Genomic DNA, 23,871 nt, shown 5'->3' with positions numbered 1-23,871 from the left:
TCCCAGATTTTAAATAGCCATTTTATGGCTGGGCGTGGTGGCGCACGCTTGTAATCTAGGCTTGTAATCTCGGCATTCGGGATGCTGAGACCAGAGGATCGTGGTTCGCAGGCAGCCTCAGCTACTTAGTGAGACCTCTGCAACTCAGTGAGACCCGGTTTCAAAACAAAGAATAAAAAATAGGGCAGGGGGTGTAGCTTGGAGGTCAAATTCCACTGGGCTCCATCCCCAGACCCCCCCACCCCCCCCCAAAAAAAAGCCACCTTATTAGTTAAGCAAAGTAAAAATTGTAATTGGTAAATGTTTCCTGTGGAGAAATCTGAATAAATTTTCTATCACTGTAAGATGTTTCTTTCTTTCTCTATATTTTGTGCAGGAGATTGAAACCAGCGGCATTCTACCTCTGAACTATACTTCCAGTCCTACTTTTTATTCTTTATTTTGAAACTAGGTTGCGGAGAGCCTAAGTAGCTGAGGCTGGTCACCAACTTGCAATCCTTCTATCTCAGCCTTCCAAGTAGTCACTGTGGCCAGGCTACAATATAATTTTGAAGACCCAAATGTTAAACTGTTTGTACCAGTTTTTAATAGCTTATCAATACAAAATAATTTACATGGCATCAAAGACCACCCACACCCACATGAATTATATACACCCCTTTTATCTGTATTTAAACTTCATAGATATTAAATCCTGCAACAATGCATTATGTAACTGCCTGCTAGAATGCCAGCCAAGAACAATGATTTATGAAAATGAGTAAAGGTGTGTTATACTCCTTACAAATAAATAAGCTTGACTATCTTAGTAGGAACAATGCAATTCTGTGAGATAACCAATTTAAGAAGTCATTATTTGGAAAACAAAGTCCTTTGCCTCAATTTCTGCTGATGAAATAAATAACTCAAAGCCTAACCTTTGCTAAGTACCAACGATTATCACTTACGCATTTTCTTCATCAAAATTGGCCCGTTTAGATCCAATTTTGTAGAAAGAAGGAAGTTGAGGTGGAGCTGACTTTCCGAATCCAGAGGAAGAACTAGTTGCCCCAAAGGCACTGTGGGACTGTTGTGGGAGTTTGGGTTCCTCCTTCTTCCCAGCACTGATGGCAAAACCTCCGAAGCCAAATCCCCGCTTAGTGCCAGGACCACCTTTATTCCAGTTCATGGTGCCAATAAATGATCTGTTAGGAACAAGATGCACAAAATAATTTAACTTTATGGAGAGCATCATTGTGTGTGGGGGAGATACTGGGGATTGAACTCAAGGAAGTTCTACCTCCAAGCTATATCCCCAGCCTTTTTTTTTTTTTTTTTTGTGGTACTGGGGATGGAACCCAGGGGCATACTACCTCTGAGCTATACCCCCAGCCCTATTTTTTATTCTTTATTTGGAAACAGGGTCTCAATGAGTTGTAGAGAGCCTCACTAAGTATTAGCTGAGGCTGTCTGCAAACCACAATCCTTTTGTCTCAGCCTCCCAAATGCTGGGATACAAGTGTTAGCTACCATGCCTGGGTCTCTCTAAGTTGCAGAGGGCCTAAGTGGCTGAGGATGGCCTCCAACCCTGTGATCCTCCTGGTCTTAGCCTCACAAGTACTAGGATTACAAGAGTATGCCACCACCATACCCAGCTCAGGTCAAATCCTTTTGAAGGGGATATTAATATTGCATACCTAATATTGTTAATGGTGATTACCAGGATTTGACTGCTAATTAACATCATCTATTAAGTTGTCCCAAATACTCATTAAGACACAAAACTTTTCTGGCACTAGCAATTGAGCCCAGGGGCATGATACCTCTGAACTGTATGCCAGACCTTTTTGTATTTTGAAACAGGGTCTTGCCAAATTGTTAAGTACCTTGCCATGTTGTTGAGGCTGGCTTCAAACCTGTGATCCTCTTTTGTCAGCCTCCTATATACTGGGATTACAGATGTGTGCTACCATACTTGGCATGACAGAAACTTTTGAGCATCTAATGAGGGCCAGTCAGTCATTTTATTAGGCAATTAAAGATAATAAAATGAAAAGACAGCCAAGTGTGGTGGCATCCTAGTACTTGGGAGGCTGAGGCAGGAGGACTGCAGGATCGTGGCCAGCCTGAGAAACTTAGTGATATTCTCAGTAACTTAGGGAGATCTGTTTCAAAAGAAAGAAAGAAAGAAAAAAAAATAGGGTTGGGTGTTTAACTCTGAAGCAGAATGCCCCTGAATTCAATCTCCAGCATCACCACAAATAAACACCCCCACAAAAAAAGAAAAGACTTAATCTCTCTTTCTCTCTCTTTTTTTTTTTTTTTTGCTCCCAAATGCTGGGATTACAAGCAAATGCTGGGATTACAAGTGTGTACCACCATGCCCAGCCCTTAATCTGTTTATAGTTATAGTTATCAAACTAGGTGTGGTGGTACACCTGTAATCCCAGTACTTGGAAGGCTTAGACAGGAGAATGGCAGGCTTGAAGCCAGCCTCAGCAACCTAGTTATATCCTGTCTCAAAATAAAAAAAATATGCCAGGTGTGGTGGTACATGCTTGTAAAACCAGTACTTGGGAGGCTGAGAGAGGTAGATGGCAGGTTCATGGCCAGTCTCAGCTACGTGTGCCCTGAGCAAGTTAGTGAAACCCTGTTTCAAAATAAAGAATAAAAAATAGGACTAGGGGTGTAGCTCAGACGTAGAATGCCCCTGGGTTCTATCCCCAGTACTGCAAGATAAATAAATAAATAATGAAACAGTGTTGGATGGAGGTATAGCTCAGAGGTAGAATGAAAAAAAAATTTTAGTTTCCAAGAAAAACAACAACAAGGCCGGGTGTGGTGGAGCATGCATGTAATCCCTGGGCTTGGGAAGTGGAGACAGGAGGATTGCGCAGGTTCAAAGCCAGCAGTGCTGGCTTAAGAGACCCTGCTTCTAAATATAAAAAAGTGGCTGGGCCACGCTTGGGAGGTGGAGAGAGGAGGATCGCGCTGGTTTGGAGCCAGCCGCACTGGCTTAAGAGACCGTTTCCAAATAAAAAAATAGGTCTGGGAGTGTAGCCCAGAGGTAGAAGGTCTTCCAGGAACCCCAGTACCACCAAATAAATAAATAAATAAATATTAAAAAGTATAAAATAGGTCTGGGAGTGTAGCCCGGAGGTAGAAGGGCTTCCGGGAACCCCAGTACCACACACACACACACACACACACACACACACACACAACAACAACAACAAAATTGGGTGTGGTGGTGCATGCTTGTAATCCCAGCATTTGGGAGGCTGAGATAGGAGGATCACAGTTAAAGGACAGCCTCAGCTACTTAGTGAGGCCCTTTGTAAATCAGTGAGACCCCGTTTCAAAATGAAGAATAAAAAATAGGGCCGGGGGTATAGCTCAGAGGTAGAAAGTATTCCATCCCCAGTACCACATTAAAAAAAAAAAAAAAAGAAAGAAAAGAAAGACAGATAAACACCTCAAAAAAAGCAAAACCTGCTGGGCGTGGTGGCGCACGCTTGTAATCTCCGCGCTTGGGAGGCAGAGACAGGAGGATCGCGCTGGTTCAGAGCCAGCCTCGCTGGTTTAAGAGACCCTGTTTCCACATAAAGTTAAAAACTAGGTCTGGGAGTGTAGCCCGTGGGAGTTTAGCCCGGAGGTAGAAGGGCTTCCAGGAACCCCAGTACCACCAAAAAAAAAAATAATAATAATAAATAAATAAATAAATGGCAAAAAAAAAAGCAAAACCTAAGGTAATATCAGTACTTTGGAGGCTGAGACAGGAGGAGAAGTTCAAGGCCAGGTTCAGCAATTTAGTGAGACCCTGTTTCAAGATAAAAAAAATCAAAGGGTTCTGGGTTCTAGCTCAGAGGAAGAATGTTTCTGGGTTCAATTCTTCACTACCAAAACAAAACAAAACAAAACATACTATGTTTGCTACAACAAAGATTAATTTGTTATCAAACTAAAATTAAAACTTATCCTCTGGTATTAACATCTAGAAGAATCAAAGTATCACAACTTAAAAGACAAGATCAGAGTTAGACATGGTGGTGCTTACTGATAGTCCTACTGGTACTCAGGAGGCTGAGGCAGGAGGATCACTGAGTTCAAGATCAGCCTGGTCAATACAAATGCTCCATTAAAAAAAAAAAAGAATTATTTGTAGTTAGTTTCTATGTATGTGGTCTCTGAAGGGTACTTATAAACCCAGGAAGAAACCATGACTCAGATACAGACCCCATTCTAAAGGAGTTAAGAGTGTGATTTTAGCCAGCTAAAAACGAAATAAGCTGGCAGTGTAACTTAGTAGTACAGTATGTGCCTAATAAGCACAGACCTTGGGTTTAAGCCCTTGTACTGCAAAACCTAAAGACCAAAATCACCATAATGGGCTAAGGATGCAGCTCAATGGTAGAGCACATGTGTAGCATACAGGAAGCTCTGGGTTACATCCCTGGCACTGCAAAAACAAAACAAAACAAAACAAAACAAAAAAGACCAGCAACTGGGCATGGTGGTGCATACCTGTAATTCCAGTACATGGGAGGCTGACATAGAAGGATCACAAGTTCCAGGCCAGTATTAGCAAACTGAATAAGACCCCTCAGCAACTTTGTGAGACCTTATTTTAAAATAGGATATGGCTGGGTGTAACACAAAGGTAGAATGCCCCTGGGTTCAATTTCCAGCACCACACACACACAAAACAACAACAAAAACACAATGCCTTCTATTCAAAGTATACTCATTGGTGATCTAGGAAAGGGGTACCCAAATCAAGATAAGAAGTGAAACCACAAAATTTTCCTGGAGATGACATTAGTATTAAGTTTTGAAATATGAAGCAAGATTAGGTCAGAGAAGAAACATTAGAGGAAGGCATTTCAGATTGAAGGAACTGCAAACACTACCTCAGAGAACAGAAAATCCATTGGAACTAGAGTTCATTAGGATAGCTAGAAAAGCTACAGGACACATGTTTGGAAAGACACATAGGGCCAGGTGTGGTGACTCATGCCTGTATTCCCAATATTTGGGAGTCAGAGACAGGAGGATCACAGGTTTGAGACTAGCCTCAGCAACTTAGCAAGGCTCTCAGCAACTGAGACCCTGTTCCAAAATAAAAAATAAAGTAGGTCTGGGGTTATATCTCAGTTATAATGTTCCTAGGTTCAATCCTCAGTATCTCCCCACCAACAAAAGACACATAGGGCCAACACAAACTGCTTAGTATACTACAAATATACAAAAATAAATTCTGCTAGCTATAAATAATCATTAATTTAAAGAAAAATGTAGACACCTTTTAGAAAGACTAGATAATACATAGGAAAAAAAGGTGACAAGGAAAGTCCTTATTGTAGAAATATAAACGTGGCAGGGTCCAGAACCAAGGAAGTGCCTGTGAGAAGGAAGGGGTGGTCTCAGTCCTTTTATTTTGGTATATTAGAAGGAATCAATAAGCCGGGCGTGGTGGCGCACGCTTGTAATCCCCGCGCTTGGGAGGCGAAGACAGGAGGATCGCGCAGGTTCGAAGCCGGCCACGCTGGCGTAAGAGACCCTGTTTCAAAAATATAAAATAGGTCTGGGAGTGTAGCCCGGAGGAAGGAGGGCTTCCAGGAACCCCAGTACCACCAAAAAAAAAAAAAAAAAAAAAAAAAAAGAAGGAATCAATAGGGTTACATTACATAAATAGATACAGAAACTAATGGAAGAATAGCACAGAGTAACTTTTGGCTTTAAAGACTGGATAAGCCAGGTGTGGTGGAACATGCTTGTAATCCTTAGACAGGAGGATTGAAGGTTCAAGATCAAGATCAACCTCAGCAAGTACTGACACTCTATCAACTTAGTGAGACAAATAGGGCTGGGAGTGTACCTCAAGAGGTAGAATGCCTCTGGGTTCAATCCCCAGTAAAAGCGGATGCGCGCGCGCGCGCACACACACAACACACACATTCTCATTCATTCTCTCCCTCCCTCCCCCCTCCCCCTCCCTTCCCTCCCCTCCTCCCTCTCCCTCTCTCTCTTTCTCTCTCTCTCTCTTGGAAAAGAAGGTAGAAAGTGAGAAGGCAAGCAAAGCCTGTAACTGCAGGAAAGGGATCTGAAGTGGAGCTATAAATTTGATATTAAATACCTGTATTTAAGCCAGGCGCTGTGGCACATACTTTTTTTTTTTTTTTTTGGTACTGGGGGTAGAACCCAGGGACTTTCTACCTTTGGACTATACTCCCAGACCCATTTTTATATTTTATTTGGAAACAGGGTCTCACTAAGTTGCTGAGAGCCTCACAAAGTAGCTGAGGCTGGCTTCAAACCTATGTGATCCTCCTGACTCATCCTCCCAAGTGCTAGGATTACAAGCATGCGCCATGACGATGCCCGGCTCTGTGGCACATGCTTTTAATATCAGCAACTTTGGGAGACTGAGGCAGGAGGATTACAAGTTTGAGGCCAGGATAGGTAATTTAGCAAGGCTGGCTCAAAATTAAAGGGGCTGGGGATATAGTTCAGTGGCAGAATGCCTGGGCAGAATCCCCAGTAAAACACACACACTTGATTTGAGGTTACTGATATAAACTGGTTAAGAGAGAACAGAATTAGAAAACAGGCAAGACAAATCTAGTATACGTTGGTATTTAGAAATGGGCAGAGGAAGAAAAGCTCACATGAAAAGTTTGAGAAGGAGCAGAGAGAATAGTAACACAGGTGACAGAGGTTTTACAGATAGAAAGCAATGTCCTACATTAAAAACTAAAGAGAACTGGGCTTAGTGGCTCACGCTTGTAATCCCCGCACTTGGGAGGCGGAGACAGGAGGATTGCTCAGGTTCGAAGGCCCTCGCTGGCTTAAGAGACCCTGTTTCCAAATAAAAATAGAAAAATAGGTCTGGGAGTGTAGCCCGGAGGTAGAAGGGCTTCCAGGAACCCCAGTACCACCAAAATAATAATAATAATAATAATAATAAAATAAAAAAAAGATCCAAGTGTGGTGGCACAAACCTGTAATCCCAGTACTTGGGCAGAGACAGGAGGATCGCAGGTTAGAAGACAGTCTCAGCAAGTAGAGAGACTCTTATTAACCTAGCAAGACCTTGTTTCAAAATAAATATAAAATAAGGCTCTGAGTGTAACTTGGTGAGTAGAATGTCCCTGGGTTCAATTCCCAATACCACACACACACAAAAGGAGATATATAGCTGGACAAGCGGCACACGCCTGTAATCCTGGGAGGCTGAGACAAGAGGATCAGAGGATTGAGTTCAGTTCCTACTAACTTATTAGAGAGATCTTATCTCAAAATAAAAAGTGGCTAAGCACCTAGCTCAGAAATAGAGCGCCCCTGGACTCAACCCTCGGTACCACAAGCAGGAATTTATAAAAAAAAAATTAAAAAGGAATATATAACTTTTCTTCTAGACAATTAAAGAGAACATAGGGATAAAACAGTCCTAGTAAATAACCAACAAACTCAATTACAAAAGAAGTAAATCAAATACCTGGTTTTTATTTATTTTTATTTTTTGGTGGTACTGGGGTTCCTGGAAGCCCTTCAACCTCGGGCTATACTCCCAGACCTATTATTTTTTATTTTTGGAAACAGGATCTCTTAAGCCAGCGCGGCTGGCTTCGAACCTGCGCAATCCTCCTGTCTCCACCTCCCAAGTGCAGGGATTACAAGGTGCACAAACACACCCGGCCAAATACCTGGTTTTTAAAACCTCAACTTCTGCCACAAATAAGCAGATAATGTGATCTGCAGACAAAAGTTGCTTAATAGCTTTTAGACTTGGCAAAATGCAAAAGCAATCCTTTTCCTAGTTAATCCAGAGAGCATAATGCCCACATTCCCTAATTTATCACCTGTAGCAAGGTCAAATAATACCCTACTGTTTAGAATTCAAGTATATGGCCAGGCATGGTAGTGCAGGCTTGTAATCCCCATGCTTGGGAAGCTGAGATGGGAGGATCACACAGGTTCAAAGCCAGCCTCAGCTACTTAGTGAGGCTCTCAGCAACTTAGTGAGACCCTGTTTCCAAATAAAATATAAAATAGTTCTGGGAGTATAGCCCAGAGGTAGAAAGCCTCTGGGTTCCACCCCCAGTACCACACACACACACACAAAAAGAACGCAAGTGTATAAAGACAGGGACTTTTGTTTTGTCCAGCAGTATATCTTTAGTGCTTAATGACTGGAATACTTAAAAAAATCTGAATGGGCCACCACAATGGTGCACCCCTATAATCCTAGTGACCCAGGAAACTGAGGCAGGAGCCTTGGAAACATAGCAGAACTCTATTTCAAAAGAAAAATTAAAAGTGAAAGGGATAGGGATGTAGTTCAGTGCTAGAGTACCTCTGAGTTTAATTCCCAGTGCTCTCCCCCCAAAAAAACTGAATTAACAAAAATGCATCCAAACTCTTCAAAATTCATTTGTTTCTGTGAAAATCACCATCTTCCATTGCTGCATACTCTGTTATCTAGCCATCCTGATTAAATCTAAGCTAAATCATCCTCAATATATTATTAATTATTCTATTGGCAAGTTTTCCCTACTTTTAAACCATGTATATGGCTACTGATTCTGGACAGTCACACAGCTTTGATGGATTACAGCTGTTAGAAGATGAAAAAGATAACTGCTCTCAAAGGTTACTCTGCCAGGTGTGGTAGCACATATTTGTAATCCCAATACTGAAGAGGCTGAGATAGGAGGATCCCAGGTTACAGCCAGCCTCAGCCACTTAGTAAGGCCCTCTGCTAACTTAAGTAGAATGTCCCTGTTCAATCTCTAGTACCACAAATATATAAAAATAATTATTTGCATTGTCTAAGCAAACGTGTGTGTGTTTACTGGGAATTGAACCTAGGAGCATTCTACCTCTGAGGTACATTCCCAGCCCTATTTTATTTTTACTTTTAAATGGTCTTGCTAAAGTACTTGAAAAAAATTTTTTATTTGTATTCTTTTTACTGGGGATTGAACCAAGGAGCATTCTACCTCTGAATTATACCCCCAACCCTATTTTATTCTTTATTTTGAATTTTTTATTCTGTATTTCTCACTAAATTGCTGAAGCTGGCCATGAACCTGCGATCCTCCTGTCCCAGCCTCCCAAGTACTGGGATTACAAGAGTAGAAGACCATGCCCAGCTGCTACTAAATTACTAAGGCTGGCCTCAAGCCTGTGATCCTGTCTTAGCCTCTCAAATGCTAGGATTACAGGTGTGTGCCACCACGTCTGGCTAGCAAACATTGTTTGAAGAGACATCCATTAAAATAAGAAAGTCAAGATATAATAAAGATATTAAATGTTAACTATAGTTCAGTTTTAAGGTCTGTTCACAGCTCTTTTTGGTGTGCACATGCACACAACCTACCTACCACATGCAAAGTCTTTTTCCAGGCTATACTAATATGCCTGGTATTATCATCCTGCCCACCAACCAGCACACTGATACCAAACAGCTCTGAAACCTCACTCCTGCCTCCATAAGCACTTCTCAGATTGGTGATAGGTGAAAATAGAAATATACTGTACTTTCAGGGGAATGTATTCAAAATATGGCTTCCTAATTAAAAAACAACAAACTCAGCTGAGGGTGGGAGCACAACCTTGTAATCCCAGTACTTGCGAGGCTGAAGCAAGGAGGATCGTTGGGTCACAGAAAGCCTCAGCTACTTGGCCCTCTGCAAATTAGTGAGACCCTGTTTCAAAATAAAGAATAAAAGATAGGGCAGGGAGTATAGCTCGGAGGTGAAATGACCCAGATTCCATCCCCAGACCCCCCAAAAAAAGGGGGGGCTGGAGTGTAGCTCAATGGTAGAATGCCCCTGGGCTCAGGGTTCAGTCCCCAGTAACACCCACACAAAAACTCCAACAAACAAAACAACAACAAAAAACATCTAATTTAAAAATAAAAGCCAGGTGTGGTGGCAAGCTTATAATCCCAGCATCGCATCCGGGAGGGAGGCTAAGATTGGGAGGCTGAGATGGAAGATCGTGATTCGCATACAGCCTCAGCTACTTAATGAGGCCCTCTGCAATTTAGTGAGACCCTGTTTCAAAATAAAGAATAATAAATAGGGCAGGGGGTGTAGCTCGGAGGTCAAATGCCTCTGGGTTCCATTCCCAAACCTGCAAAAATAAAATAAAATAAAAATAAAAATGAAGTTGGGTGTGGTAGCATGGGCCAGTAATCCCAGTACCTGGGAAGCTGAGACAAGAAGATCAAAGTTGCAGCCAGCCTCAGCAATTTAGGCAGGTTTTCTGCAATTTATTGAGATACTTTCAAATTAAAAAGGGCTGAGTATAAAGCTCAGAGGGAGAATGCCTCTGGGTTCAATCTCCAGAAACGCAGTAAGGCACTAACACACATGATTTGTGTGTGTGTGGGGGGTGGGGGTGGGGGGTACTGGGGATGGAATCCAGGGGCATTCTACCTCTGAGATGAACCCCCAGCCCTATTTTTTTTTTCTTTATTTTGAAACAGGGTCTCATTGAGTTGCAAAGGGCCTCAGTAAGTAGCTGAGGCTGTCTGTGATGATGGTCCTCCTGTCTCAGACTCCCAAATGCTAGGATTACAAACTTCTCCACCACGCCCAGCTCACATGACTTATTTTAGAGCCAGGTATGATGGTGCAGCCTGTAATCCCAGTAACTAGGGAGGCTGAGATACACCGGATCTCAGGTCCCTGGACAGCCTCAGCAATTTAGAGGCCCTCCACAACTCAGTGAGACTCTACTTTAAAACAAAAAAATATAATAGGGCTAGGAGTATAGCTCAGGAGTAGAATGTCCTTGGGATCAATCCATAGTACCAAAAAAAGATTTATTCAGTGCTGAGGTTGGCTGCAAACCCGCGATCCTCTTGTCTCAGCCTCCCAAGTACTGGGATTACAACACCCAGCTAATTTTTTAAATTTTGAAATAAGGTCTCTCTAAATAGATAAGGGTCTCTGCTAAATTGCTGAGGATGCCTGTGAACCTGAAACCCTCAGGTTTCAACTTCCCAAGTATAAAGAGGATAGATGTGTATTACCATGCCCAGCTAAAAAAGATTCCTTTTAAAAATAAACACCCAGAAACTGGATGTGATGGCTCACACTTTTAATCCCAGTACTTGGAAGGGTAAGTCAGGAGCATTTCAGGTTCAAGAGCCTAAGCAACTTACTAAGACCCAGTTTCCAAAATAACAGGGCTGGGAGTATAGCCTGAAGGCAAAAGGCCCACTGGGTTCTGCCCCCAGCACCACAATAAACAAACATACATTCATACATAACCACCTGGGCATGAAATCCTAGTACTTGGGAGGCTGAAACAAGAGGATTGCAGGTTTGTGGCCAGCCTCAGCAAGTTAGTGAGATCCTGTTTAAAATAAAATATAGCCACTAGGTGTGGCCGTGCTATAAGCTTATAATCTCAGTATTTGGGAGGCTGAGACAGGAGGATCACAAGTTCTTGGCCAGCCTCAGTTACTTAGCGAGACCCGGTTTCAAAAATAAAGAGTAGCCGGGCGTGGTGGCGCACATCCCAGCATTCGGGAGGCTGAGACCGGATGATCGTGGTTCACAGACAGCCTCAGCTACTTAGTGAGGTCCTCTGCAACTTAGTGAGACCCTATTTCAAAATAAAGAATAAAACACAGGGCAGGGGGTATAACTTGGAGGTCAAATGCCCTTGGGTTTCATCCCCAGACCCGCAAAAAAAAAGAATAATAAAAAATAATAATAGGGCTGGGGGTGTAGCTCAGAGGTCGACTGCCCTTGGGGGTTTAATCCCAGTACTACCAAAAATAGTATATAAGCTGGGCATGGTAGAGTACGCTTGTAATCCCAACATTTGGGAAGCTGAGACAGAAAGATTCAGGTTCAAAGACAACCTCAGCTGCTTAGTGAGTCCCTCTGTAACTCAGTGAGACCCTGTTTCAAACTAAAGAATAAAAAATAGGGCTGGGGGTATAGCTTGAAGGTAGAATGCTCCTGGCTTTCATCCCCAATACCACACACACACACACACACACAAAAAAAAAAAAAAAAAAAGAGGATTAGGCTAAGGATATAGCTCAGTGGTAGAATGCCCCCATGGTCCAATCCCTAGTATCACAACACACAAACATACATAGTGGACTAAAAACAACTGATTACAGAAACTTACCACAATGTCCAGCTCTCCATCCATTTTATGTCTGTCTGTCTGTCTGTATTTATGGATGGTACTGGGGACTGAACTCAGGAGCATTCTACCTCTGAGCTATACCTCCAGGCCTATTTTATTTTTATTTTGAAACAGGCTCTCAATAGGTTAATGACTGTCTCGCTACTTGCTGAAGCTATCCTAGAATCTGTGATCTGTCTTAGCCTCCCAAGTATTGGGATGACAAGTGTGCACCATCATGCCCAGCTTTTATTTTATGTTGCTGAGGGTCTTACAAAATGCTTAGCTGGCCTCAAACTTGTGATCCTCCTGTCTCAGCCTCCCAAGTACAGAGATTACAGGTATATGCCATGATGCCCAGCCTAGTCCACCACATATCTTGGTGCATGTGTGTGTGTATCTGATGATTGAACTCATAGCCAATCTACCTCTGAGCTATATCTGGCTCTATTTTTATTTTTTATTTTGAAATAGTCTATGTTGTTGAATGTCTCACTAAATTGCCAAGGTTGGCCTCAAACCTGCAATCCTTCTGTTTCTGTCTCCCAAATGCTAGAATAATAGGCGTGTGCCACAATGCTCAAGTGCTGGGATTACAGTTGTGTCCCATGATGCCAAACTCTTGTTTTCTACTATTATCCAAAACACAAAATCTGGCCAAATTTTTTCCTCCTCCTCTTTTTTGTCCTGGGAATTGAACCCAAGGGCAATATGCCTCCTAACTATACCCCTAGACCTTTTTACTTATTATTTTGAATAAGGTCTAAGTTGCTGAGGGTCTTACTAAATTGCTAAAGCTCGCCTCAAACCTGTGGCTCTTCTATCTCAGGCTCCCAAATGCTGAGATCACAGTAGTGAGCCATTAGGCATGGGTCCTAATAATATACTTGAAGAACATCTCACACACTATATACTAGTCAGTTCTTTAATGAGAATCTGTATGCAAGCAAATTTCATCATGTTCTTCTAAAACCAGATATAAGTAATTTCCAAATTCCATGTAGAAGCATTCTCTTACCAGTTTAATGATACTAAGGACTGATTATCTTTATGACAAGAACACAAAATTGAAGAAAGGCACTCCTCTATGAAGTATGTTATTACATGTTAATTCAAATCTTGACCCTTCTGTAGGGATGGTTCCCATATTATTCAGAGTAAAGGTGAAATTTTCAGAAAAGCCCCCCCCCCTTCATCCTTGACTGTATCTTTTGTCCTTTTGAAGGCCATTGTGGTTGCTCTTCCCCTTTAAAGGTTCCTTTCCTCAGATACTTCCATGGTTCACTCCCTCACCTCCCTTCTAGTCTGCTTAAATATCAGCTTATCTGAAATGATTTTCCTCACCATTGTGCTGCAAATTGACACAATGGCTCCCCATCTTTTCTGCCTTCCCCCTCCCCAGGCACTATCTTCTAACATACAAAAATTAATATTGTATCTCTTCTCTGGACTAGAAATTAAGTTTCAAGAGGACAGGGGTCACAGATCTATCCCAAATACCTAAAACAATGCTAGGGGTAAAATACACAGTAGGCACCAATAAAAGTTTTCAATGATGAGTGAATTATACATTAGGCTATATAAAATCCCTTCTAGGTACAAAAAACACATCTTAACCAGGTGTGGTGGCACATGCCAGTAATCCCAGTACTTGGGAGGCTAAGACTGGAAGATTGCAGGTTCCAGCCTCAGCAACCTAGCCAGACCCAGTTTCAAAACAAAAAATAAAAAAAGGCTGGAGGTGTAGCTTGAAGGTAAAATGCCCCTGGGATCACACAAAATACGTTTTTTCCCCACTGCTGAAAGTCTAAAAACAATTCTTTTCTAACCAGTTATGGTTTCCTTCCTACCTTCCAGAACTGGGCTGGGCTCTAAGTTGAAAGTTTAAATGAATTAAAACATAGTCCCCTGGCCTTTAGGGAACTCTGGAAGAGTACATGGTGGGTGGATAGACATAGAAACACCGTTTACAAAAAATATACATAGAAGCCCCAGGAAATCGGATGACAACCTAAAGGAGCGGGAGCTGAGGTAAATAATAAGTAGGCCATAGAATACCCCAACCTGACTAGTAGGAAAGTTTCTCCTTATATTTTTGGTATGTGTGCTTGCAACTCATCCAAATTATTTACTCACATCAAACAGGCTTTCAAGTAGGCCGCAAAAAAGTTGGTGACAATGGTGATGCTAACCGCCGCTCTACACAAGGCTTCACAAAGACTACCTTCTACAGTCTTCGAATCGTCAACTTTAGTCACCCGGCACACCTGTTTGGGGGCTGGTATGTCCCAACTGCTGCCCACTCGGGTCTGAATCCTCCCCGAGGCTCACAGCACCGGCACCTTGCAAATCCCTTCGCTAGCCGGGCAGGCGTCACCTCCGGAAAGCCGCCAACTGGGCCTCGATAAGAGTTGCTGGAAGCGAGAGCCGAGCGAGGCGCCGCGGCTCGGAAGGCTCCCCGTGGCCGCGGACCGCACGCCCACCGCTCCCCGGCCTCGGCTGCCGGGCCCAGAGGCTCGGCCGACTCTTTGTTAAGCGAGGCCGGGGCTCCTCAGCCCTCACTAGGCCCCGCGGTTGCCTCGAGTGCCCCCCAAGGGCTAGCAGCCCCATGTCAGGATCCCTTCACACAAACCTGCTGCTAGCGCTGCCCCGGCAGCCGCTACTACCGCCGGCGCGGAGAGAATCCCACGGCCCGAAGTACGCGCGGTCCCAACTCCGTCCCGCTGCGCTCCTCCCTCTCCGCCCCCTTCGCCGCCGCCGCCGCCGCCGCCGCCTCTCGGCCCGTTGCTGACGGGGGAGGGGGACGCACACGTGACATGCGCAGTGAGGAGAGCGCCGGCCGGGGGCGGGGCCTGGGGCTACGGCAACCGGAAGGCGCTCCGGCTCCCGCCCTTGAGGCTTCAGAGTCCCTCCCGTCCAGAAGGTGGGCCTGGGGATGAAGACAGAGTGGCAGCGAAATCCCAAGGGAAAGGAGGTTGGGCGGAAATCACATTTAGATTAAAAAAAAACCAATGCCCTTAAGTTTGAGCCCTTGCAAATAAGAGTCGGGCAACATTTCCTCACATCCCTGAAACCACATGGCCCCAGAGAGCATGGCCGCCTTTAGCTTCCGGAGCACCAGTTCAGTGTGACGTCAAGCCGACTCGATCCCAGTGGGGAGGGCTGGCTCCGGCTGGGACACTCCGGGTCCAGGGGCGGGGATTATGTAATTTTCCCAGCAGCCCCACCTCGCCTCTGCTGGGCGGGGGGGGGGGAGGCGGTCCTCGGCCCACGCCCCGCCCCCTAACGTCTTGCGTATGCGCGGACGAGCCGCACGCAGTCTACGTAACGGACCGCGGAGCTACGTAAGGAGTTGGAGCGGCGTGACTGAGCTACCTGCTCCCGCGGTGTCCTGCTGGCATCGCCGCGGGTCAAACCGCCGAGACCGCGGAGCCGGCGGCCCGGCTGACAGGCAGGCGGGGAGGAGGAGGCGGCCGCAGAAGCGACGAGCCGCCTTTAAGCCTCGGGGGCCAGTAGGTGAGCGGGCCGGGTCGCGCTAGGCGGAGTGGCTGGGCCAGGTCGAGCGGTGACTGCTTTGCGTGGCCTGTAACCTGGCCCCGTGTCGCACCTAACCCACCCTTAAGTCCTGCCTTGGGTGACATGAGTCGGTCCCCGCGTTTTCTTCTATATCCCGATTTTCTTTTCCGGCCCATTTTTTTTGTTGGTCTTCGGGGGTAGGGAGGATTTTAATGGTTTTCAGGATCTTTTCCGCAGAGCTGTGAGCAAATGCCGACCAGAATGACAAACTTAAGAGGAAATTTCCAATGTGCGGCAGGAAAAATGGAGCGTAGACGTCATTATTATTATTATTATTATTATTATTATTATTAGTGGTACTGGGGGTGGAACCCAGAGGCTTTCTACCTCCGGGCTATACTCCCGGACCTATTTTATATTTTATTTGGAAACAGGGTCTCACTAAGTTGCCGAGAGCCTCACTAAGTAGCTGAGGCTGGCTTCGAACCCGTGCAATCCTCCTGGCTCAGCCTCCCAAGCGCAGGGATTACAAACGTGAGCCACCACGCCCGGCTGAGCGTAGACATTAGTATGAATGGATGCTTCATGGTGGAAAGAGACTAGACACGGGTGGTTTGAGAGAAGTGACCGCTGTAGTTAATCTTCTTTGAAAGTTGCTGACATGAAACCTTTAGCCAACACTAGTTAAGAGACAGAGGTTGAAATGCCTATGTGATTTTCAGGATTCTCATATTTTGTTAATGTCATTAAAGGCCTAAAGTAACAACGAGATAGTGGCTCCACTCAGTGCCTCTTTCGTTCTTAAGTCTGGAATCAATCTCTCTGAGACTACTGGTTGAACTTAAGGAAGATAAGCACACCAGGCTTGGTAGTGCTTGTGCCCAGCCCGGGGTTAGTGTTCCCTGCTTCAAGAGTCCTAGAACCTGGATGGCCTTGCAGGAAGTTGTGCATTTGAAAAATGGGCTGACAGGTGCAGCTGAGACTTATGAAAAGGAAAGCCAGTATACAAATGGCTTATATAATTTTAACCTAAATAACCTTGAAAGAGCCGAATTACAGGCCAAGAGTTATCTTAGAAATGCTTCTTTGATAGGAATGTTCCAAGTTGAAATTTAGTTGGAAACGACCAGACCTTATGGCGTCCATTAATAAAGTTGATTGAACCAGAGCTAACCTTCAGTTGCTTCTTTTTATTAAGTGAAGCACTAAAACAGAGGGGTTTTTTTATTTTTAAACTCTTAGAGAGTGTTCATAAAGCACAGCAGAAGGAAGAGAACTAATACCGAGTGCTTTCTCTGTGATAGGTAACTGCAGGAGATAGTGTCCACCTCTTTGCTGTTACAGTTTGCTTCAAGATTTTGTTTTGGTTCTTTTCTCTGTCTCTCTCGCCCTAATTTTCTGTGTAATCATGTGTATTTTCCCATACTATCTCTATCTCTCTCTCTCTCTCTCTCTCTCTCTCTCTCTCTCTCTTTTTTTTTTTTTTTGCAGTGCTGGGGATGGAACCCAGGGGCATTCTACCTTTGAGCTACACCCCCACCCCTATTTTTTATTCTTTTTTTTTTTTTTTTTTTTTGAAACAGGATCTCACTGAGTTGCAGAGGGCCTCAGTAAGTAGTAGCTGAGGCTGTCCTAGAACCCTGATTCTCCTGTCTCAGCCTCCCAAATGCTGGGATTACAAGCGTGGACACCACACTCAGCTCATGCCATCTCTTTTTTGAAATCAAGTCTTTATGCTGAACTCTCTTACTTCTGTTTCCAGTGACTTCCTTTTTTCTCTCTCTCTCTTTCTCTCTCTCTCTCTTTCTCTCTCTCAAATGGGATATAACACCTTTTCAGGACATTTTGACACTTACCAGAGAAATGTTAATCCTCTAGCCTACCACTTGGGATGCCCCAATTATTTTTTGGTACTAGGGGATTGAACCCAGGGGCATTTTACCTCCGAGCTACACCCCCAGCCTATTTTTTTCTTCTTTATTATTTTATTTTATTTTTTGGTGGTACTAGGATTCTGCCCCCGGGCTACACTCCCAGACCTATTTTATACTTTTTTTTTTTTTTTTTTTTTTTTTTTAATTTGGAAACAGGGTCTCTTAAGCCAGTGCGGCTGGCTTCAAACCTGCGTGATCCTCCTGTCTCCACCTCCCAAGCGCCACCACGCCTGGCTTCTTTATTTTGAAACAGGGTCTCACTGAGTTGCAAAGGGCCTTATTAAGTAGTTGAAGCTGTCCTCAAATTGCAATCAATCCTCCTGTCTCAGCCTCCCAAATGCTGAGATTGCAAATGTGCACTACCACACCTGGCTCCAGACATCCCAGTTTTTAATAAATTTGTTATTTTTTCTCCCATTATTTTCTTCCTTCATAGTTCTTTATCTCAATTAACTATGGCTTTGTCCAGCTCTTACAAAACTTGGAATCACTGCAGATCTTCCCCCATGTTCTTCGTATCTGATTACTTTTTGTAGACAAGTGTAATTCATAAATATCAAATCAATTTTCCTTTATACTGTTTTGTCTAATTATTTCATCATTTTCAATTTTCTTGTTTCCAGTACCATTCTTGGATTTATTCTACCTATAAATTGTTAGGGTTAAATTGCAATTTTTTTATTTTTTGTGTTTGGTACTGGGGATTGTACTCAGAGGCATTCTACCTCTGAGCTATACTCCTAACCCTATTTTATTTTTTTATATTTAAACAGGGTCTCGGTAATTTGTTGAGGCTGGCCTTGAAGCTGTGATCCTCCTGTCTCAGTTTCATAAGTGTTAGGATTATAAGCATGTGCTAAGCCGGGCGTGGTGGTGCAAGCTTGTAATCCCCGCGCTTGGGAGGCTGAGACAGGAGGATCGCACAGGTTCTAAGCCAGCCTCAGCTACTTAGTGAGGCTCTCAGCTACTTAGTGAGGCTCTCAGCAACTTAGTGAGACTCTGTTTCCAAATAAAAATATAAAAAATAGGGCTGGGAGTATAGCCTGGAGGTAGAAAGCCTCTGGGTTCCACCCCCAGTACCAAAAAAAAAAAAAAAGCATGTAAGCATGTGCCACCACCTCAGCTTAAATTGTAGATTTGATTGTATCATTTTTCTGTTTTAAAATCCTTTATTTCAGCCAGGTATTCAGAATCCCAGCATTTGGGAGGCTGTGACAGGAGGATCATGGTTTGTGGAGAGCCTCAGCTACTTCATGAGGCCATTTGCAACTCATTGAGACCCTGTCTCAAAATAAAGAATAAAATATGGGGCTGGGGGTGTCACTCAGAAATGGAATGCCCCTGAGTTCCATCTCCATTACTGCAAAAAAGAAAAAAGTTAATAAAAATAAAATCCTTTAGTTCCTTCTAGTTATTTGAACTTCTTGGTGTGGTATTTAAATAAAGATTGTCAAAGCCAAAAGAGTTGTAATATATCAGTAATCCTACTTGGGAGGCTTAAACAGGAGAATTACAGGCATAAGGTGAACCTTAGCAACTTAGCAAGACCCTGTTTTAATATAAAAAGGGTTAGGATTATAGCTCAGAGGTAGAATAACTCTGGCTTCAAAATAAGTAAAATTATGAGCTACCGCCTGCTGTCCTTTCCAGACTCATTTTTCCCACTTGGGTCAACAAACCCAATGCTTTATAAAATAAAGTGTGTTATTTCAGGCCTCTGTGTTGTAGCTGCAGTACCTCTTCTTCAGTGTAAAAACTATAGTTTTGTTTATTTACTTATAAAATTTGTTTCTTTTAATTACAAGTGTGTCTTGTAGGAAAATTGGAGAAAATACACAAAATCCTATCGTACATACTATTGCATATATGTAGATATATGTCTCTAAATTTTTTTTTCCTTATGTGCATTCACTTCAAAAACATAGGTTCTAACTTTATTTGTAATAATTTTTTCCCCTCCTGTAACTGGGGATGGAACTTGGGGGCATTCTATATCTGAGCTACACCCCCAGCCCTATTTTTTAGTCTTTATTTTGAAACTGGGTCTCACTGAGTTGCAAAGGGCCTCACTAAGTAGCTGAGGCTGTCCTTGAACCGTGATCCTCCAGTCTCAGTGTGCGGCACCATGCCTGTTTTTGTAACTTTTTTTGGGGGGGTGGTACTGGGGTTCCTGGAAACCTGGAAACTCTTCTACCTCTGGGCTACACTTCCAGATCTATTTTTATATTTTTAAATTTGGAAACAGGGTCTCTTAAAAGCCAGCGTGGCTGGCTTCGAACCTGCGGGATCCTCCTGTCTTGGCCTCTCAAGTGCAGGGATTACAAGCATGCACTACCATGCCCGGCTGCAACATTCTAACATTCTTTTTTTTTTTTTTTTTTTTTTTGGTACTAGGGGTGGAATCCAGAACCCAGATGCTTTCTGCCTCCGGGCTATTCTCCCAGACCTATTTTATATTTTATTTGGAAATAGGGTCTCACTAAGTAGCTGAGGCTGGCTTCGAACCTTGGGATCCTCCAGTCTCAGCCTCCTAAGCGCTGGGATTACAAGCATGCACCACCACGCCCAGCACTGTAACAGTTTTTAATAGGCAAAAAGTAAATTTGTTAGCATGGCATGGTGGTACATGCCCTGTAATCCCAGTATTTGGGAGGCTGGACAGAAGGATCACAGGTTTAAAGACCAGCCTCAGTGACTTATCAAGACCCTCAGCAACCTACCGAGACCCTGTTTCCAAATTAAAAATTATATTGGGGCCGGGTGTGGTGGCTCATGCTTGTAATCCCAGCATTCTGGAGGCTTAGACTGGAGGATCTAGGTTTGGGGACAGCCTCCGCTACTTAATGAGGCCCTCTGCAATTTAGTGAGATTCTGTTTCAAAATAAAGAATAAAAAATAGTGTGGGGGGGTAGCTCGGAGGTCAAGTGGCCCTGGGTTTCATCCCCAGACCAGCAAAAAAAAAAAAAAAAAAACATAAGTAATACTGTAACATTTAATGCCTGTACAAATTTTGGCAGGAATCATGTTTCACTTATCTCCACATAGTATCTACCACTGCTTAGTGAAGATACAATAGAAAGAATAGAATCATTTTGTGAAAGCCAAGAATTTTTATATTAATGTGCAGGAATTGTTTGGCCTTTAATGATTACTTAATTCTGATGTAATAAAAGTTGAGTTTTAGGAAGATGGCAGTGGTCTTTAGGGAGGAAAAGTAAGGAATGGGGAGAGAGCTCAGTTTAAACTAATACTGTGTTAAGCCCAGCGTGGTGGCGTGCACTTGTAATCCCAACATTCAAGAGGCTTAGACAGGATCGCGGTTCATGGTTGGAGGACGGCCTCAGCTACTTAGTAAGGCCCTTTGCAACTCAGTGAGAACCAATTTCAAAAATAAAAAATCTTAAGCCAGATGTGGTGGCACATGCTTGTAATCCCAGTTTTTGAGAGGCTGAGACAGGGGGATCGCACAGGTTCGAAGCCAGCCTCAGCTACTTAAGGGCTCTCGGCAACTTTAGTAAGACCTTGTTTCCAGATAAAATATAAAATAGGTCTGGGAGTGTAGCCCAGAACTAGAAAAGTTCCTGGGTTCCACCCCCAGTACCACACACAAAATAATAAAAAAAAAAACTTAAAACTAGGACTGGAGGTGTAGCTTAGAGGTACCCTCAGTACCACAAAAAAAAGAAGAAGGAGAAGGAGAAGAGAAGAAAGAAAGGGGAAAAAAAAGAAAAGAAACAGGGAGCCAGGCATGGTGGTATACACTTGTAATCCTAGTACTTGGGAGGCTGAGACAGGAGGATCACAGGTTTGCAGCCAGCATCAGCAGCTTAGGTCCTCTGCAAGTTAATGAGACCTTGTTTCAAAATAAAGTAATAAAATTGGGCTGGAGGTATAGCTCAGAGGTGGAATGCCTCTGGGTTCTAGCCCCAGTGCCAAGAGAGGTGGGGGAGGGGAGAAAGGAAGGAAAGAAAGAAAGAGATAAGATAGGGAAAATCAAATCCCTGGGATCATCAAACTATAGCCTAGAGGTGGCCTGTGAACTAAGAATGGATTTTACATTTTTAAAGGGTGTGTGTGTGTGTGTGTGTGTGTGTGTGTGTGTGTTACTCAGGGTGGAACCCAGAGGCTTTCTACCTCCGGGCTATACTCCCAGGCCTATTTTTTATATTTTATTTGGAAACAGCATCTCACTACGTTGCTGAGAGCCTCACTAAGTAGCTGAGGCTGGCTTCGAACCTGTGCGATCCTCCTGTCTCAGCCTCCCAAGTGCAGGGATTACAAGTATGTACCACTATACCCGGCTTAAAGGGTTATTTTTTAAAGTATACAAAAGACTAGTATGTACTCTTCAAAGGCTAAAGTAGTTATCTGACTCATATTTAAATTTAAAAATTATGTAGGGCATAAAAGTGGACATGTCTTCGAGATAACTGAAATAGGCCTGGTGTTTAGATGAGAGAGGACTAATATAGAGCCTAAATGGTCTTGATGGTTGAAATATTATAACTGCTATTTCTTGGTAGTGCTGGAGATAGAACCCAGAGCTACTTGTGTGCTAGGCAGGCATTTCACCACAGAGCTACAGACCCAGCCCATTTAGCTACTTGTCAGTTGTAGCTAAAATGACTTACCTATTTTCATTGTCCTTCATGTTTTCATATAATGTTTTTGTTACTGATACAGTTTCATTATATTTGTTAGTTTACAAACTTGTTCAGATTTTGGACTAGTTAGTGTTCTCTTCTGTAACCTACAAGATGCTGGTATATTGAATTCCACCATACACACTAAACCAGTTAATAGTAAATTACTCCTTTAGGTAAATAATATAATGCCACAGCCACTAGATTACATTTGAGAAAAAGCCTGAAAGATGACTCACAGTGTAGATTCCGAAGGCAAAACCCTGGGATCAAATCACAGGTCTGTGTCACTTGGTAATTGTATTCTGAGCATCTCTGTGCCTCATTCTCCTTATTTCTGACATGGGGATGTTAATAACTTTCCTTAAAGGATTGTTAGAGGATTAAAACTCTTGCTTTATGTGGATTGGTTGCTTTTTGTAAATCTTTAGAACTGTGCTTATCACTTGTTTTAAGTTGTTTACCTTTGTTAACATCTGTAGGCACATTCAAAATTGATCTAAGGGCAAATGTCACGTGTGTGTGTGTGTGTGTGTGTGTGTGTGTGTGTGTGTGTGTGTGTTTCGCTGGGGATCAAACCCAGGACCTCATGCCATGCTGGGCAAATGCTCTCTCACCAAGCTACATGCCCAGCCCTGAATGGATTTTTTACTTTTGTATTATTTTTGTTACTACTGACAGTTGAATAGTTGCATCTTTGTGTTTGTGTATTGTATTGGGGATTGAACCCAGGGGCATTTTACCTCTCAGCTATACCCCCAGCCTATTTTACTTACTTACTTACTTACTTACTTATTTATTTATTTATTTATTTATTTATTTATTTTTGTGGTACTGAGGGTGGAACCCAGAGGCTTTCTACCTTCAGGCTATACTCCCAGACCTATTTTATATTTTATTTGGAAACAGGGTTTCACTAAGTTGCTAAGAGCTTCACTAAGTAGCTGAGGCTGGCTTCGAACCTGTGCAATCCTCCTGTCTCAGCCTCCCAAGCACGGGGATTACAAGCGTGCACCACCATGCCTGGCTTTCATTTTTTATTTTGAAACTGTCTTTATAGGTTGCTGAAAGTCTTGATATGTTGCTGAGGCTGTCCTCAAACCTGTGATCCTCCTGTCTTAGCCTCCAAGTACTAGGATTGCAGGTGTATACCATCATGCCTGGCCGAATAGTTGTGTATTATTCATTCTACTCCCTTCTCAGGTTCTTTAGGAGCTTTTTATACGCCCTTGAAAAATCCTCATGGTAACTGGCCGTGGTGACACATGCTTGTAATCCCAGCATTTGGGAGACTGAGACAGGAGGATCTCAGTTGAGGACAGCCTCAGATACTTAGGCCCTTTGAAACTTGGTAAGAACTTGTTTTAAAATAATAAGCCCGGCATGGTGATGCATGCTTGTAATCCCTGTGCTTGGGAGGCTGAGACAGGAGGATTGCATAGGTTCGAATCAAGCCTAAGCTACTTAGTGAGGTCCTCTGCAACTCACTGAGACCCTGTTTCAAAATAAATAATAAAAAATATGCTGGGCATGGTGGCTCATGCTTGTAATCCCTGCGCTTGCGAGGCTGAGACAGGAGGATCACACAGGTTCGAAGCCAGCCTCAGCTACTTAGTGAGGCTCTCAGCAACATAGTGTAA

General features: G+C 43.3%; 1 protein-coding gene across 1 annotated transcript in view; it reads right to left on the bottom strand.

Annotated features, from left to right (window-relative positions):
- DDX42 (DEAD-box helicase 42) overlaps window positions 1-14,956 on the bottom strand; it is a gene marked incomplete at its 3' end in the record, with an annotated part of 53,921 nt that extends 38,965 nt beyond the window's left edge. The window contains exons 1-2 of the mRNA XM_080714102.1: window positions 14,840-14,956; window positions 948-1,184 (exon numbers count right to left, since the gene is read on the bottom strand). Coding sequence (XP_080570228.1) covers window positions 948-1,168 — 221 coding nt within the window. The 5' untranslated portion in view covers window positions 1,169-1,184; window positions 14,840-14,956. The remainder of the gene's footprint in view (window positions 1-947; window positions 1,185-14,839) is intronic.
- Window positions 14,957-23,871: the final 8,915 nt, after the last annotated feature.

This window comes from Muscardinus avellanarius (assembly GCF_963383645.1).
Source record: "Muscardinus avellanarius genome assembly, chromosome: 16".
Classification (NCBI taxonomy): domain Eukaryota; kingdom Metazoa; phylum Chordata; class Mammalia; order Rodentia; family Gliridae; genus Muscardinus; species Muscardinus avellanarius.
This window is presented reverse-complemented; position numbering and strand designations above follow the sequence as displayed.